Raw genomic sequence first — 15,543 nt, 5'->3', positions numbered from 1 at the left:
GTGGTCCAACTCATCCCAAACCATCTCAATTGGGTTGAGGTCGGGTGATTGTGGAGGCCAGGTCATCTGATGCAGCGCTCATCACTCTCCTTATTGGTCAAATAGCCCTTACAGCCTGGAGGTTGAAAAACAAATGATAGGGGGACTAAGTGCAAACCAGATGGGATGGTGTATCACTGCAGAATGCTGTGGTAGCCATGCTGGTTAAGTTTGCCTTGAATTCTAAATAAATCACTGACGGTGTCACCAGCAAAGCACCCCCACACCATCACACCTCCTCCTCTATGCTTCACTGTGGAAACCACACATGCGGAGATCATCAGCTCACCTACTCTGTGTCTCACAAAGACACTGCGGTTCGAACCAAAAATCTCAAATTTGGACTCATCAGACCAAAAGACAGATTTCCACCAGTCTAATGTCCATTGCTCGTGTTTCTTGGCCCTTGCACATCTCTTCTTCATATTGCTGCCCTTTTGTACTGGTTTCTTTGCAGCAATTCGACCATGAAGGCCTGATTTACGCAGTCTTCTCTGAACAGTTGATGTTGAGATGTGTCTGTTACTTGAACTATGTGAAGCATTTATTTGGGCTGCAATTTCTGAGGCTGGTAACTCTAATGAACGTATCCTCTGCAACAGAGGTAGGTCTTCCTTTCCTGTGGTGGTCCTCATGAGAGCCAGTTTCATTATAGCGCTTGATGGTTTTTGCAACTGCACAAGTTCTTGACATTTTCCAGATTGAGTGGCCTTCATGTCTTAAAGTAATAATGGACTGTTGTTTCTCTTTGCTTATTTGAGCTGTTCTTGCCATAATATGGACTTGGTCTTTTACCAAATAGGGTTATCTTCTGTATACCACCCCTACTTTGTCACAACACAACTGATTGACTCAAACGCATTAAGAAGGAAAGAAATTCCACTATTTAACTTTTAACAAGGTACACCTGTTAATTGAAATGCATTCCAGGTGACTACCTCATGAAGCTGGTTGAGAGAATGCCAAGAGTGCCAAGCTGTCATCAAGGCAAAGGGTGGCTACTTTGAAGAATCTCAAATATAAAATATATTTTCATTTGTTAGTATGTTTGAGTGCACATTTAGTCCACTGCTTAAATAATTTGTTCGTCACACATACATTTCACTCAGAATGCCGAATATTCAATCAATTAATAACATTTGTTTTATAACGTCCTTTTTACACCAGCAGTTGTCACAGTGCTATACAGAAACCCAGCATAAAACCCAAAAGGGAAAGCAATGCAGATGCAGAAGCACAGTGGCTAGGAAATACTCCCTAGAAGGCAGGAACCAAGGAAGAAACCTAGAAAGGAACCAGGCTCGAGGGGTGGCAAGTCCTCTTCTGGCTGTGCAGGGTGGAGATTTCTGTTCGAGTGAGTGTCGTCGAAATGTATCATTATTTCTCACTGTCAGAGGATGAATGTCTTATGGACTCTGCAACAGTGGCGCTCTCTGCTTGGCCTTGAAGACTGTTGTCTGTAGGAGTATGCTGAGGTTACACCTAGTCGCTGTTTTAACATTGTGTCTGTTTTAACATTTTAGGATTGGGGTGGGGAAGCTGCTCCTAGATCAGTACGTAGGGGAAACTTCACACCCGAAGCGTTGACTGTATGTCTCCCATAGGTTTTATTACATAACACAATCAGCTGTGTCAACTAATAGCTGTCATCCGCCTATTCGATTGATGTCTTTTCGTCAATAAAATTACAACAACACGTCAATCTGGATGTCCTTATGAAGACTTTCCCTCACATCTCCAAGCATAGCAATAATGCAATATAATTAGATATGAGTAAATTGAATGGTGGGAGGAATGAGTCAGGACAATATTATTCGAAAGCTACTTCTCTGCTATGCCACATGTTCCTGCTCTGCAAAATGACATCTTATTACTTTGGCCAGATTCAACAGTCCACCAGATGCTAACCTCAACTCAATCTCTGTATCTGTTTCTCTCCCCTTCTCTCTCTCGCTCTCTCCCCTTCCTTCCTTCTTCCTCTCTCTCGCTCCATTCTACAGTTTCTCTCCCTTTCGCTCCCTCTCTCTTATCCCCCTCTTTCTTTGTCTCTTTCCTCTCTCTTTCCACAGTTGACAGACTTTCAGCGAGGCTTACTGGTACTGTTGTTGTGCACGCTTTGTGGGCATCTGTTGATGTAATCTGACAGGGCAGATTGGAGGGAGGGTGAATGTATGGCCGTTGGAAAGTAGCGAGAGGAGGAGAGTGGCCAGGCTTGATAGGCATCGTTCTGACTAAGATGGAGCTTGAGTCACTCCCTGATTTAGCTGGAGGCTAAAATGACAGGACGGTTAAATCATAGCTTATGTAGGAACAGGATTTTTTTCCTAACCATATTTAGGGCCAGGAGGTTTTCCTAACCGTGGTCAGGTCATCATGTATACTGTAGGTTTCATAAATTGACAAGCAGGGCACTGTTAATTTAAGCACAATCAAGCCATGACAGGTGTAATATTATCATCTTACAATGAGTGTTACACAATGTTCCAAAGGCCTTGTGTTAGTTCCTGTATCACTGATATAATTAAATATAATGAAAGTTGAAATGGTGCCAAGTCAGAGTAAGAGAGTATGAACTGCATTATACAGTGAAAGATAAGGCAATGATCTACAGATCCAGTCACAAGGGATTGCTGTCTTCTTCTGTCAAGTAAGGTACATTCCTATTGAGGACTTTCATCCCACAACAGGCGACTCAATCGCTTTTCCTTCATTCTGACACATCAGTAATAATGGATGAAATAAGCCGTAGGTATGGCAATAATATGCTCCTCTAGGTCGTCCTGGAACGACCTAGAGGAGCAACACATTTTAGTAAGCCATTTTAACTCAGAACTGTCAGAGAAGTGAACAAGCTCCCAGTAGTCACCATTAGGCTGCCAAAGAGCAAGGCATCAAATCTGGTGGCTTTGACAGCGAAACCTGGGAGGTCTCCAATCCCCTCATCGAAATGAAAGAAGGTCAGAGTCAGATGATGAAGGCACATGTACAGTGGGGCAAAAAAGTATTTAGTCAGCCACCAATTATGCAAGTTCCCCCACTTAAAAAGATGAGAGAGGCCTGTAATTTTCATCATAGGTACACTTCAACTATGACAGACAAAATGAGAAAAAAAATCCAGAAAATCACATTGTAGGATTTTTTTAATGAATTTATTTGCAAATTATGATGGAAAATAGGTATTTGGTCAATAACAAAAGTTTATCTCAATACTTTGTTATATACCCTTTGTTGGCAATGACAGAGGTCAAACGTTTTCTGTAAGTCTTCACAAGGTTTTCACACACTGTTGCTGGTATTTTGGCCCATTCCTCCATGGAGATCTCCTCTAGAGCAGTGATGTTTTGGGGCTGTTGCTGGGCAACACGGACTTTCAACTCCCTCCAAAGATTTTCTATGGGGTTGAGATCTGGAGACTGGCTAGGCCACTCCAGGACCTTGAAATGTTTCTTACGAAGCCACTCCTTCGTTGCCCGGGCGGTGTGTTTGGGATCATTGTCATGCTGAAAGACCCAGCCACGTTTCATCTTTAATGCCCTTGCTGATGGAAGGAGGTTTTCACTCAAAATCTCACGATACATGGCCCCATTCATTCTTTCCTTTACACGGATCAGTCGTCCTGGTCCCTTTGCAGAAAAACAGCCCCGAAGCATGATGTTTCCACCCCCATGCTTCACAGTAAGTATGATGTTCTTTGGATGCAACTCAGCATTCTTTGTCCTCCAAACACGACGAGTTGAGTTTTTACCAAAAAGTTATATTTTGGTTTCATCTGACCATATGACATTCTCCCAATCTTCTTCTGGATCATCCAAATGCTCTCTAGCAAACTTCAGACGTGCCTGGACATGTACTGGCTTAAGCAGGGGGACACGTCTGGCACTGCAGGATTTGAGTCCCTGGCGGTGTAGTGTGTTACTGATGGTAGGCTTGGTTACTTTGGTCCCAGCTCTCTGCAGGTCATTCACTAGGTCCCCCCGTGTGGTTCTGGGATTTTTGCTCACCGTTCTTGTGATCATTTTGGAGTTCATAGTGGAGTTTGGATTGTGACTGTTTGAGGTTGTGGACAGGTGTCTTTTATACTGATAACAAGTTCAAACAGGTGCCATTAATACAGGTAATGAGTGGAGGACAGAAGAGCCTCTTAAAGAAGAAGTTACAGGTCTGTGAGAGCCAGAAATCTTGCTTGTTTGTAGGTGACCAAATACTTATTTTCCACCATAATTTGCAAATAAATTCATTAAAAATCCTACAATGTGATTTTCTGGATTTTTTTCCCTCATTTTGTCTGTCATAGTTGAAGTGTACCTATGATGACAATTACAGGCCTCTCTCATATTTTTAAGTGAGGGAACTTGCACAATTGGTGGCTGACTAAATACTTTTTTGCCCCACTGTATATTATCTACAACAACATGTACGAGAACAAGCTCTCCTAGAACAACATCTCCTAGAACAATATGTCCTAGAATAACATGTACTGGAACAACATCTCCTAGAACAACATCTATTTGAACAACATCTACTTGAACATCATGTACTGGAACAACATCTACTTGAACAACATCTACTTGAACAACATCTACTTGAACAACATCTACTTGAACAACATCTACTGGAACAACATGTACTGGAACAACATGTACTGGAACAACCTGTACTGGAACAACATGTACTGGAACAACATGTACTGGAACAACATGTACTGGAACAACATCTCCTTGAACAACATGTACTGGAACAACATGTACTGGAACAACATGTACTGGAACAACCTCTCATAGAACATCATGTACTGGAACAACATCTACTAGAACATCATGTACTGGAACAACATCTCCTAGAAAAACATCTACTTGAACAACATCTACTTGAACAACATCTCCCAGACCATCATGTACTGGAACAACATTTACTAGAACAACATGTACTGGAACAACATTCCTAGAACATCATGTACTGGAACAACATCTCCTAGAACATCATGTACTGGAACAACATTTACTAGAACAACATGTACTGGAACAACATGTACTGGAACAACATGTACTGCAACAACATGTACTGCAACAACATGTACTGCAACAACATGTACTGCAACAACATGTACTGCAACAACATTTACTGCAACAACATGTACTAGAACAACATGTACTAGAACAACATCTCCTAGAACAACATCTACTAGAACACCATGTACTGGATCTGGAACAACATCTACTGGAACAACATCTACTGGAACAACACGTACTGGAACAACATCTCCTAGAACAACATGTACTGGAACAACATGTACTGGAACAACATCTCCTAGAACAACATCTCCTAGAACAACATGTACTGCAACAACATTTACTAGAACAACATCTACTAGATCATCATGTACTGGAACTGGAACAACATGTACTGGAACAACACTTACTGGAACAACATGTACTAGATTAAGTGTGTTTCCTATTATTTGATCCTGTTTTTGAAACCTAGCCACCTGTGGCTGACATTTTGAAAAAAATAACTATAAAAGAGTGCAGACAGACAGCCTCCTATTGTTTTCTAGATCAAGCATCACAATGTTGTACCATATTTCCTGCATATCTACTTCGTATTATAACCCTTAGCCTGTTCTTCTTTCTGCTGATCTGCACAAAGCCACTGACTGCATCAGATAGGACCGCTTTGAACAAAGAACCTTTTCATTATGTAAAAATGTCCCTCTTCCTATTACCACAACGAAGTTGTAAGCGATGTCTTTGGATCTGTTTGATGCAGCTTGTATAAGTGTATTAGCCGTTTGGTTGGGTCGTCGTTAGCTATTTCAGGTGAAAGGAGGTCGCGGTAAAGGCCTTGCATCATCCTCCCAGCCAGCGCATTACAAATTCAGAACAGCCATGATGAGGTCTGAGACAGATCCTAGCCAAACAGATGGTCCTCAAATTTGCCCTTGAAATGAGGCGAATCAACTGTCTGGAACTTCTGGCATATTGAATTATATTCATTGTTACCTTGTCGTGTGCAATTTGGCCAGATTGGCCTGATTATTTGGGCAGTTTGCTGGAAAGCTGCTCTGACACTTCTTTTTGATTGTTTGGATCATAGACACAGAATGATTCTGACTTCTATGGTTTGGGTATGGTTTGCCCTTTCAAATTTTGAGTCACAAGTGGCACCCTATTCCCTATATGGTGCACTACTTTTGACCAGAGCTTTATAGGCCCTGGTCAAAAGTAGTGCACTATATAGGGAACCGGGTGCCATTTGGGACATAACCAAAGTGTTATAAATCTGCTGATGACTTCCTTCTGTCCTTCAGCACGCCAGGTCTGGCTAACCGGCTGCTGGCTCCAACGTTTGTCTGTCTAGTTCTCCTGCCAAGCGACAGATTGACACCAGGAACATGTTTGTCACAAATCAGACAACTAAGGGCACTAAGGCAACTAAGGGCACTGAGCTCTTCCTGTGCCTTATGCTAGTGCTTAGTACAAAATGTAACAAACATCAACAACTGCCACTTGTGGTTGTATTTAGCAAAGTCATCGAATGCGTCCCAAATGGCACCCTATTCTCTCTATAGTGCACTACTTTTGACCAGTGCCCGCCCATATGACTGGTTGCCATTTGGTACAAAGCATTTGAAGCTATGATGTAGGCCAGTTCTATTTCTTCCAGACCTGGGTTCAAATAGTATTTGTTTTATATCAAATACTTTAAGCTGCTCTTGATTGAGCTTGCATGTATGCAACCAATGGAAACCCAAACCATCTGGCTCTCAAGGCAGGTCCATTAAACAGTCAAGTATTTGAAAGACCGCAAATACTATTTAAACCCTGGTTTGATTTCCTTTTGGCCATGTGTCTCAGTCAAGGATGCACAGTAAACTGTGGTGTTGTCTTTTCAGATGACGGAAAACTGTCGTTTGATGAGTTCAATGCTTATTTTGCCGACGGGATTCTCACCACTGAGGAGTTGCAGGAGCTCTTCTACTCCATAGACGGAAGGCAGAATAAGTATGTTCCCTCTCTGCAACATGCATGGTTTCTAACATGGTTTCTAACATGGTTTGTAACATTGATTAGATTAAAGGAACACAGCACAGGCACATTTACAATGTCTGAACATGCAGACTCCTTGTATGCTCGACCAAGTGTTTTGCAGAACTAAGCAACAACAGAGTAGATGGTGGATAATCAGAATCAGTACGATTTATGTGTAATTTACCATGCATAGACCACATCAGATTTTTTTTATGCTGTGTTATACTTCACACGGCACTTACAATCCTTTTTTTGCAATAAAATAAATCCCTCACTTGGTAATGACAACATGTAAAAGACTGTTGAGCATCAGTGTAAAATAGCAACAACAACAGAGACAGTTTTTTTAAAGAAAACTGAACCATGAATTACAGTTTCTCCTGGCCTACAGAGTACTTTTAGGGTGAGGAACCACCTAATATCAAGTTATAAATCCTGAACTTCCCCTTTAAAAGCCTTTCTCTCCTGAAGTGGCAAAAGTTTAACGTTTCATTGTTTAAGCCTGTTGACTTGATTGCCTTTGGCAGAATGGAAATGTAGATTCATTGAGCACTTAACAACTTGCTCCCCCAACGTGAACAATTTCACATTATAACATTTAAAGTCCAAGCCCTTGTTATGGAGATTAGCTTGTCCTTCAAAGTCCCTGCAGTTTAGCTGAACAAATAGAGAAACACACACAGAGCACTCCTCGCAAACGCCGCAGGCCAGGATTCTCCCAGACTTCTCTCAAAGTAATGAATACTTCTGAACATTCTGTTCAATTTTGGGATTATGTTAATGCTTATGTTAATGAACACACAGCTGGAATGCCAAGGACATCTTCCTGCCACAGTGAAGATCAGTGTTACTCTTCTAGTGAAAACACATTAGCAGCTACAAGCTAATTCCCTTGAAGTGACAAAGAGCATCGCAGCTTTCAAAAGGGCAGATTTTAGCATCAACAATGATAAATTACAGCGGAAGGTAATAGGTGCAATGCAGGTTGCACATTCCAATTACACAAGTCATTAACCAGGTTTACTTTTGCTCTTAATTTGGCAGTCCAAGACAAGCCAATAAAAGGCTAGCAAATGCCAGCAGGGAAGATGCTTTTAGAGGTGCATATATTAGGCTAATACTAATGACAACATGTTAAGTGGTTGTCTTTTAGGCGGTCGTTTCTGCCCAGCCATCCATTTCAGCCTAGAGAATTCTGACTTGAATAGTTCAAATATTGTTCAACAATGTTGGCTCCAATTAACAAGGAAATTGCATTTCCAGAGAGGGGTTCAAATTCAAATTGATTTATATAGCCCTTCGTACATCAGCTGATATCTCAAAGTGCTGTACAGAAACCCAGCCTAAAACCCCAAACAGCAAGCAAGATTAATTGTCAGATTCAACAGAAGATCTCTTTGTTTCTTGGGATCTAGAACAAGCATCTCTGTTTTGTCCGAGTTTAAAAGTAGAAAGTTTGCAGCCATCCACTTCCTTATGTCTGAAACACATGCTTCTAGCGAGGGCAATTTTTGGGCTTCACCATGTTTCATTGAAATGTACAGCTGTGAGTCATCCGCATAGCAGTGAAAGTTAACATTATGTTTTCGAATGACATCCCCAAGAGGTAAAATATATAGTGAAAACAATAGTGGTCCTAAAACGGAACCTTGGGAAACACCGAAATTTACAGTTGATTTGTCAGAGGACAAACCATTCACAGAGATAAACTGATATCTTTCCGACAGATAAGATCTAAACTAGGCCACTTTTAGTGAGTTTGGTACACATCCGGTGGATAGAGAGACGTTTCTTATGTTCAACATAGGAGGGCCAAGCACAGGAAGCAGCTCTTTCAGTAGTTTAGTTGGAATAGGGTCCAGTATGCAGCTTGAAGGATTAGAGGCCATGATTATTTTCATCATTGTGTCAAGAGATATAGTAATAATAGATATAGTTCACATTTCTTTAATCAAAGCCTGTAGGCTTCAATCAGACACTATGAGTGAAAAAGTGTGAGGTGAATTAATCGTACTCTTAGGATGAACAAGGATTCTGTTTTTCCAAGATGATTAGGAAGAAAGCATTGTAATTGGCACATTTTATCTAACTTTTATTGAGCTTATTCATTCCTGAAAGTTTTACAGTACATGGGGTTTTGGGCACCCGACGTGCTTCAATGACTTAAATGATTCAATTAACTCTCTTTCTTTCCCCTCTTTTTCTTTTCTGCTACATTGTAGCAACCTAGACACCGACAAGCTTTCAGGTGAGTGTTGGGGCTACTGTCTGTGTTAATGTGGCCTATCCTTTCTTCACATTAACCCTGCAATCTCCCCAACGTACTTCCAGTTAAGCATTGGTCTCACCTGTGGAGCTTTTGTGCTCAGCCATGTCAGTATATGTCAGTATAGTATATGTCAGTATCTTATTGTTGTGATAGGCTGTCAAACATTAGCATAATCTTCCTCGTTATTGTCATCACATCACCATTCCCATCTACATCATCCGCATCATCGCCGATCATCATCTGTTATTATCAGTCTGGGTATAAACTGTAACCTGACAGACATCTAGATCTCCAGCTTATGGAGGTGAGTGGCAGATGGTCTGGAAAGCCAAGGAATAGTACAAAGACATGTAAACACTCACTTCCGAGAATAAATCTGCTGCATAATTTATTGAATGGCAAAAGCGTCAGTCGTGCAGCAGCTTGACGTCAGGGGGAAGTTAACTATCTCTCATCACTGTAAGTGCCTTCGCTGCGTCATCTTGGAGTTAGTCCAATGGACATCGGTCAATGTCTGCTTCATAGGTGAAGGAAATCCAGGACACTCTTTGATTGGTGAAAGTTAAAATGTCCTGATTCATTTGACATTACCATGGTCAAGTATGACTACAGTTGACATTATCATGGTCAAGTGTGACTACAGTTGACATTATCATGGTCAAGTATGACTACAGTTGGCATTACCATGGTCAAGTATGACTACAGTTGACATTACCATGGTCAAGTGTGACTACAGTTGCATTACCATGGTCATGTATGACTACAGTTGAATTACTATGGTCAAGTATGACTACAGTTGACATTATCATGGTCAAGTATGACTACAGTTGACATTATCATGGTCAAGTGTGACTACAGTTGACATTATCATGGTCAAGTATGACTACAGTTGGCATTACCATGGTCAAGTATGACTACAGTTGCCATTACCATGGTCAAGTATGACTACAGTTGACATTATCATGGTCAAGTGTGACTACAGTTGGCATTATCATGGTCAAGTATGACTACACTGACACACTTCATTAAGCGTTTTGGCTTAAAGGTCGACTTTGGGTAAAAATGCAAAAAATAAACTGCATGACTGATCAGTGCACCATAATACCAGGTCATTTAATGCTTAAAAACAAATTGTATGAATAAGATATTTGGCTACAGAAGTTCCATTTCTTACCAATCTCTACAGCTTCTGTCCAAAATCAAATCAGGTGAAAGGTCGTCAACACATATTTTTTATTTAACTAGGCAAGTCGGTTGAGAACAAATTCTTATTTACAATGATGGCCTCCTCCGGCCAAACCCGGACGACACTGGGCCATTTGTGCGCCGCCCTATGGGACTCCCAATAAAGGCCGGATGTGATACAGGGTCTGTAGTGACGCCTCTAGCACTGAGATGCAGTGCTTTAGACCACTGCACCACCTGGGAGCACAATGTTTTAATGTCCCATACACAAGTACAGTGAAATGTCTTTCTTGCAAATTCAAATCCCAACAATGCAATAATCAATAACAATGTATTACTAGAAAAAAAACACGAGAAATGTGAAGATGTATTAAGAACACAATAACTAAGTAAGCATACTATATACAGGGTCAGTTCCAATACTATATTAACAATGTGCAGGGATACTGAAGTGATGGAGGTAGATATGTATTGAATAAGGGGACTAGGCATCAGGATATAAGATGAACACATACGCTGAGCTTGTATGTGAGTGGGTGTTTGTAGTCAGTATAAATGTATGTGCATGTTATGTGTGAGTGAGTAAATTATGGAGTATGAGTGTGTAGGGAACTGTGAGTATGTAGGGACCTGTGTGTGTGCATAGAGACAAAAATGAAAATGTCAATGAGGATACAAGATTGATTCAGGTAGTCCGTGTAGCTATTTTGTTAGCTCTTTATCAGTGTTATTGCTTGGGGATTGAAGCTGTTCAAGAGCCTGTTGGTGCCAGACTTGATGCACCTGTACCGCTTGCCTTGTGGAAGCAGAGGGAATAGTCTGACTTGAGTGGTTAAGTCTAATGATTTTCCAGGCCTTCCTACCACACCACCTGATATAGATGTCCTGGATGGCAGGGAGCTCGGCCCCAGTAATGTACTGGTCTGTCCCCGCCACACTCTCTAGCACCATGCGATCAAAGACGGTGCTATCGCCGCACTAGGCAGTGATGCAGCCAGTCAATATGCTCTCAATGGTGCAGCTGTAGAACCTTTTAAAGATTTGAGGGCCCATGCCAAACTTTTTCAACCTCCTGAGGGGGAAGAGGTCTTCTTCACGACTGTGTGCGTATTTAGACCATTTTAAGTCTTTAGTGTTTTGGACACCGAGGAACTTGAAGCGGTCTACCTGCTCCACTGCAGCCCCGTCGATGTGGATTGTGGCGTGCTTGCTCCTTTGTTTCCTGTAGTACACAATCAGCTCTTTGGTCTTGCTGACGTTGAGGGATAGGTTGAAGCACACACCCCTGGGGAGCCCCTGTGTTAAGGGTCAGCGTGCCGGAAGTGATTTTATCTACCCTCACCACCTGGGGTCGGCCCGTCAGGAAGTCCAGTATCCAGTTGCAGAGGGAGGTGTTCAGACCTAGAGTCCTATACTTGGTGATGAGCTTTGAAGGGAAAATGGTGTTGAACGCTGAGCTGTAGTCCATGAACAGCACTCTCACATAGGTATTCCTCTTATCTAGGTAGGTGAGGGCAGTGTGCAAATTGGAGTGGGTCTGGGATGATGGAGTTAATGTGTGCCATAACCAGCCTCTCAAAGCACTTCATGATTACAGATGTGAGTGCTACAGGGCGGTAGTCATTGTGGCATGAAGCCTTAGAGTTCTTGAGAACAGGAATGATGATGGTCATCTTAAACATGTAGGGATTACAGACTGGGACAAGGAGAGGTTGTTCTGCAGCTGTTCTGCATATCCTCTGAGAACGGCCCCGCGGCCTTGCGTGGGTTGACCTGATTTAAAGATCTATTTCATCTCGGCCTCGAAGAGCGAGATGACCAAATCATCTGGGTCGGTGACGGCACTCACACCCAGCATGCTGTTGTTGTCAATGCATGCATAAAATGCATTGACTTTGTCTGGTAGAGCGGCATCAGATCAAAGTTGGGTCTTCCTTTTGTAATCCGTAATGGACTGTAGCCCCTTCCACTTGAGGCAGGCGTCGGAGACTGTGTAATATGATACCACTTTATTCCTATATTGTCCTTTTGCTCGTTTGATGACTCTGCGGAGTTGTAGCAGTACTTCTTGTGCTTATTCCTGTCCTCGGCCATAGCCTCAGGGTTGTCTACGAAAGCTCTCTATGTGGTATTCCTGTCCTTGGCCATATCCTCAGGGTTGTCTATGAAAGCTCTGTATGTGGTAGTCCTGTCCTTGGCCATATCCTCATGGCTCTGTATGTGGTAGTCCTGTCCTTGGCCATATCCTCATGGTTGTCTACGATGGCTCTGTATGTGGTAGTCCTGTCCTTGGCCATAGCCCCAGGGTTGTCTATGAAAGCTCTGCATGTGGTAGTCCTGTCCTTGGCCATATCCCCAGGGTTGTCTACGATGGCTCTGTATGTGGTAGTCCTGTCCTTTAATTTAGCTCCAACCTCAGTGTTAATCCAGGGCTTTTGATTGGGGAAGCAGCGGACCCTCACGGCTGGGACAACGTCGTCGATACTGGCTAGCTAAAGTGGCTAGCTTTGCTAATGAACTGACTACGTCGGCAGTGGCGCCCATGACCACACATTGACGAACCACCAACGGCGCACCACATTTCTGTTTGAAAATGTAGATGAGGGGCGAGCTTGGACAGTTTTTCGTGACCAAAGTCGACCTTTAATTACTTTCCGACTTTATAAGAGGTTATAACAGTTTATCCAATCAATGTCTACTCTTGTGTTTCAGAATGTACCATTTCTATTTGGTTCTTTGATCAGTCAATACATTTTTCAGAGACAGATCAAAGAGCAAAGATGTCATTATCAGGGAAAGCTCTTGCGATATCATGCACATTAGATATCCAACTGAATTTTTATGTTTATACCTTACTGTACAGTATAAGAAACTGGTGAGTCTATGTTAAATAAACAAATGTTTGCTTATTTCAGATTACTTTGCTCAACACTTGGGGGAGTATATGAATGTCCTCTCTGCTCTGGAAACCCTAAACGTCGCCATCTTGAAGGCCATGGACAAAACTAAAGAGGTAAGCCTTTGTGTGAACTATTTTGAGACATCATACCCATCCATGCTCAAGGGTTACTGTCAAATAGATGAGTGAATTCAATAATACTTTGAAAATATACCCTTCTTTCCTCTGCACCTTGAAGTAATCACTGATGTAACAGGATTGCATAGGAGAAAGTTCACAGCTTGGTTCACAGCTTGGTGAGTTCACAGCTTGGTGAGTTCACAGCTTGGTGACTGTGGGCCACAGAATATACTCTATACCTACAGTGCTTAGTGAAAGTCTACCCCGTATCTTTTCAAGTACTGTGGTGGCAGCATCACGTTATCTGTATGCTTGTCACCGGCAGGGACTGGGGACTTTGTCAGGTTCAAAATAAATATGAAAGGAGCATAGGCCAGATAAAAAGTGAGAGAGAATCCTACCTCAGTCTTCTGAATACCTGACGATGGGATAGTTTTTTATTTTTCAGAGGGACAATACACACATTGTAATGCCAAAGTCACACCAGAATGGCTTTCCAATAGGTGTTGAGTGTTCCTGAATAGTCTCAGACCCGACTTAAATCTGTGTGAAAATCAGAGACAAGGTTTGAATATTGCTGTCCATCAATGATTCCCAACCAAATGTACTAATCTTGAGCAATTTTGACAAAAACAATGGATATATGTTGCCCTAAGATTTGTGCAAATTTGGTAGAATCTTATTCAAAATGATTGACAGCTGTAATGGCTTCCAAAGGTGCCATTACAGTGATGCTGTGATGCTTGTGTAGATCAATAAGTAAAAATATTAATTTAATAAAAATATTTTTTTTTATTTGAAGGCAGCAAAATATGAAAACTGTGCAAAGGGTGTGTAGACTTTCACTAGGCACTGTATGTTTTGTATTATGAACTGTAAATGCTACACAGTCCATTGAATGGGAGCTATAGAATATATTCTATAGGGTATAGATAAAGCCTGCTGAATGTACCTTATGTAGAATATACCTTACGATATAGGCTACAGAATATACCTTATGTAGAATATACAGTGCATTCGGAAAGTATTCAGACCCCTTCCCTTTTTCAACATTTTGTTACGTTACAGCCTTATTCTAGAATGTATTAATAAAACATTTTCCTCATACATTTTTGGACATTTATTAAACAAAAACTGAAATACCTTATTTATATAAGTATTCAGACCCTTTGCTATGAGACTTGAAATTGAGCTCAGGCGCATCCTATTTCCATTGATCATGCTTGAGATGTTCCTACAATTGGATTGGAGTCCACCTGTGGTAAATTCAATTGATTGGACATGATTTGGAAAGGCACACACCTGGCTATATACTGTACCTTACGATATAGGCTACAAAATATACCCTACCTATGTTTTGTATTAGCAGTAAATACTCCACAGTCCATGGACTAGGGGCTAGTTTCCCTCCATTCCGCTGATTCATGACTTTGAGACGAAACGGCTCCCCAGCACAGATGGAGGCAATCTAGTGTGCCTCATAAAAATGATGAGTCAAGCAACAATATTGGTGTAGGAATAGTCCAGCCAAGCAGATCTGCATTCATTAGCATCATATTATGGTCTATATAATGCTTTTTTATAGCTGAGACATTTTATCGAGCTTCCCAGAGCCCATACAGGTACATTGGGAAGCTGGCTAGCTAACTGTAGAGTTTTGCAGTGCACAGTCAGCCCTTCCCATTGTGGCTAAAGAGGGAAGATGTAAAAGGAATTGTATGGCCAAGTGCTTGATGGGATTCCTAAGTCACCCATTGTAGCAAATGTACAGTATATACACTGAATAAAAATATAAACGCCACATGCAAAAATGTCAAAGATTTTACTAAGTTACAGTTCATATAAGGTAATCAGTCAATTGAACTAAATTCATTAGACACTAATCTATGGATTTCACGTGACCGGGAAAACAGATATATCTGTTGGTCACAGGTATCTTTAAAAAAAGGTAAGGGTGTGGATCAGAAAATCAGTCAGTACCTGGTGTGACCACCATTTGCCTC

At 41.6% G+C, this 15,543-nt stretch overlaps 1 protein-coding gene across 1 annotated transcript in view; it reads left to right on the top strand.

Moving 5' to 3' along the window:
* LOC139414455 (N-terminal EF-hand calcium binding protein 3) overlaps positions 1-15,543 on the top strand; it is a 45,862-nt gene that overhangs the window by 11,244 nt on the left and 19,075 nt on the right. Inside the window, exons 3-5 of the mRNA XM_071162367.1 lie at positions 6,932-7,040; positions 9,290-9,315; positions 13,437-13,534. Coding sequence (XP_071018468.1) covers positions 6,932-7,040; positions 9,290-9,315; positions 13,437-13,534 — 233 coding nt within the window. The remainder of the gene's footprint in view (positions 1-6,931; positions 7,041-9,289; positions 9,316-13,436; positions 13,535-15,543) is intronic.

Source organism: Oncorhynchus clarkii, chromosome 7, assembly GCF_045791955.1.
Source record: "Oncorhynchus clarkii lewisi isolate Uvic-CL-2024 chromosome 7, UVic_Ocla_1.0, whole genome shotgun sequence".
Taxonomy (NCBI): domain Eukaryota; kingdom Metazoa; phylum Chordata; class Actinopteri; order Salmoniformes; family Salmonidae; genus Oncorhynchus; species Oncorhynchus clarkii.
This window is presented reverse-complemented; position numbering and strand designations above follow the sequence as displayed.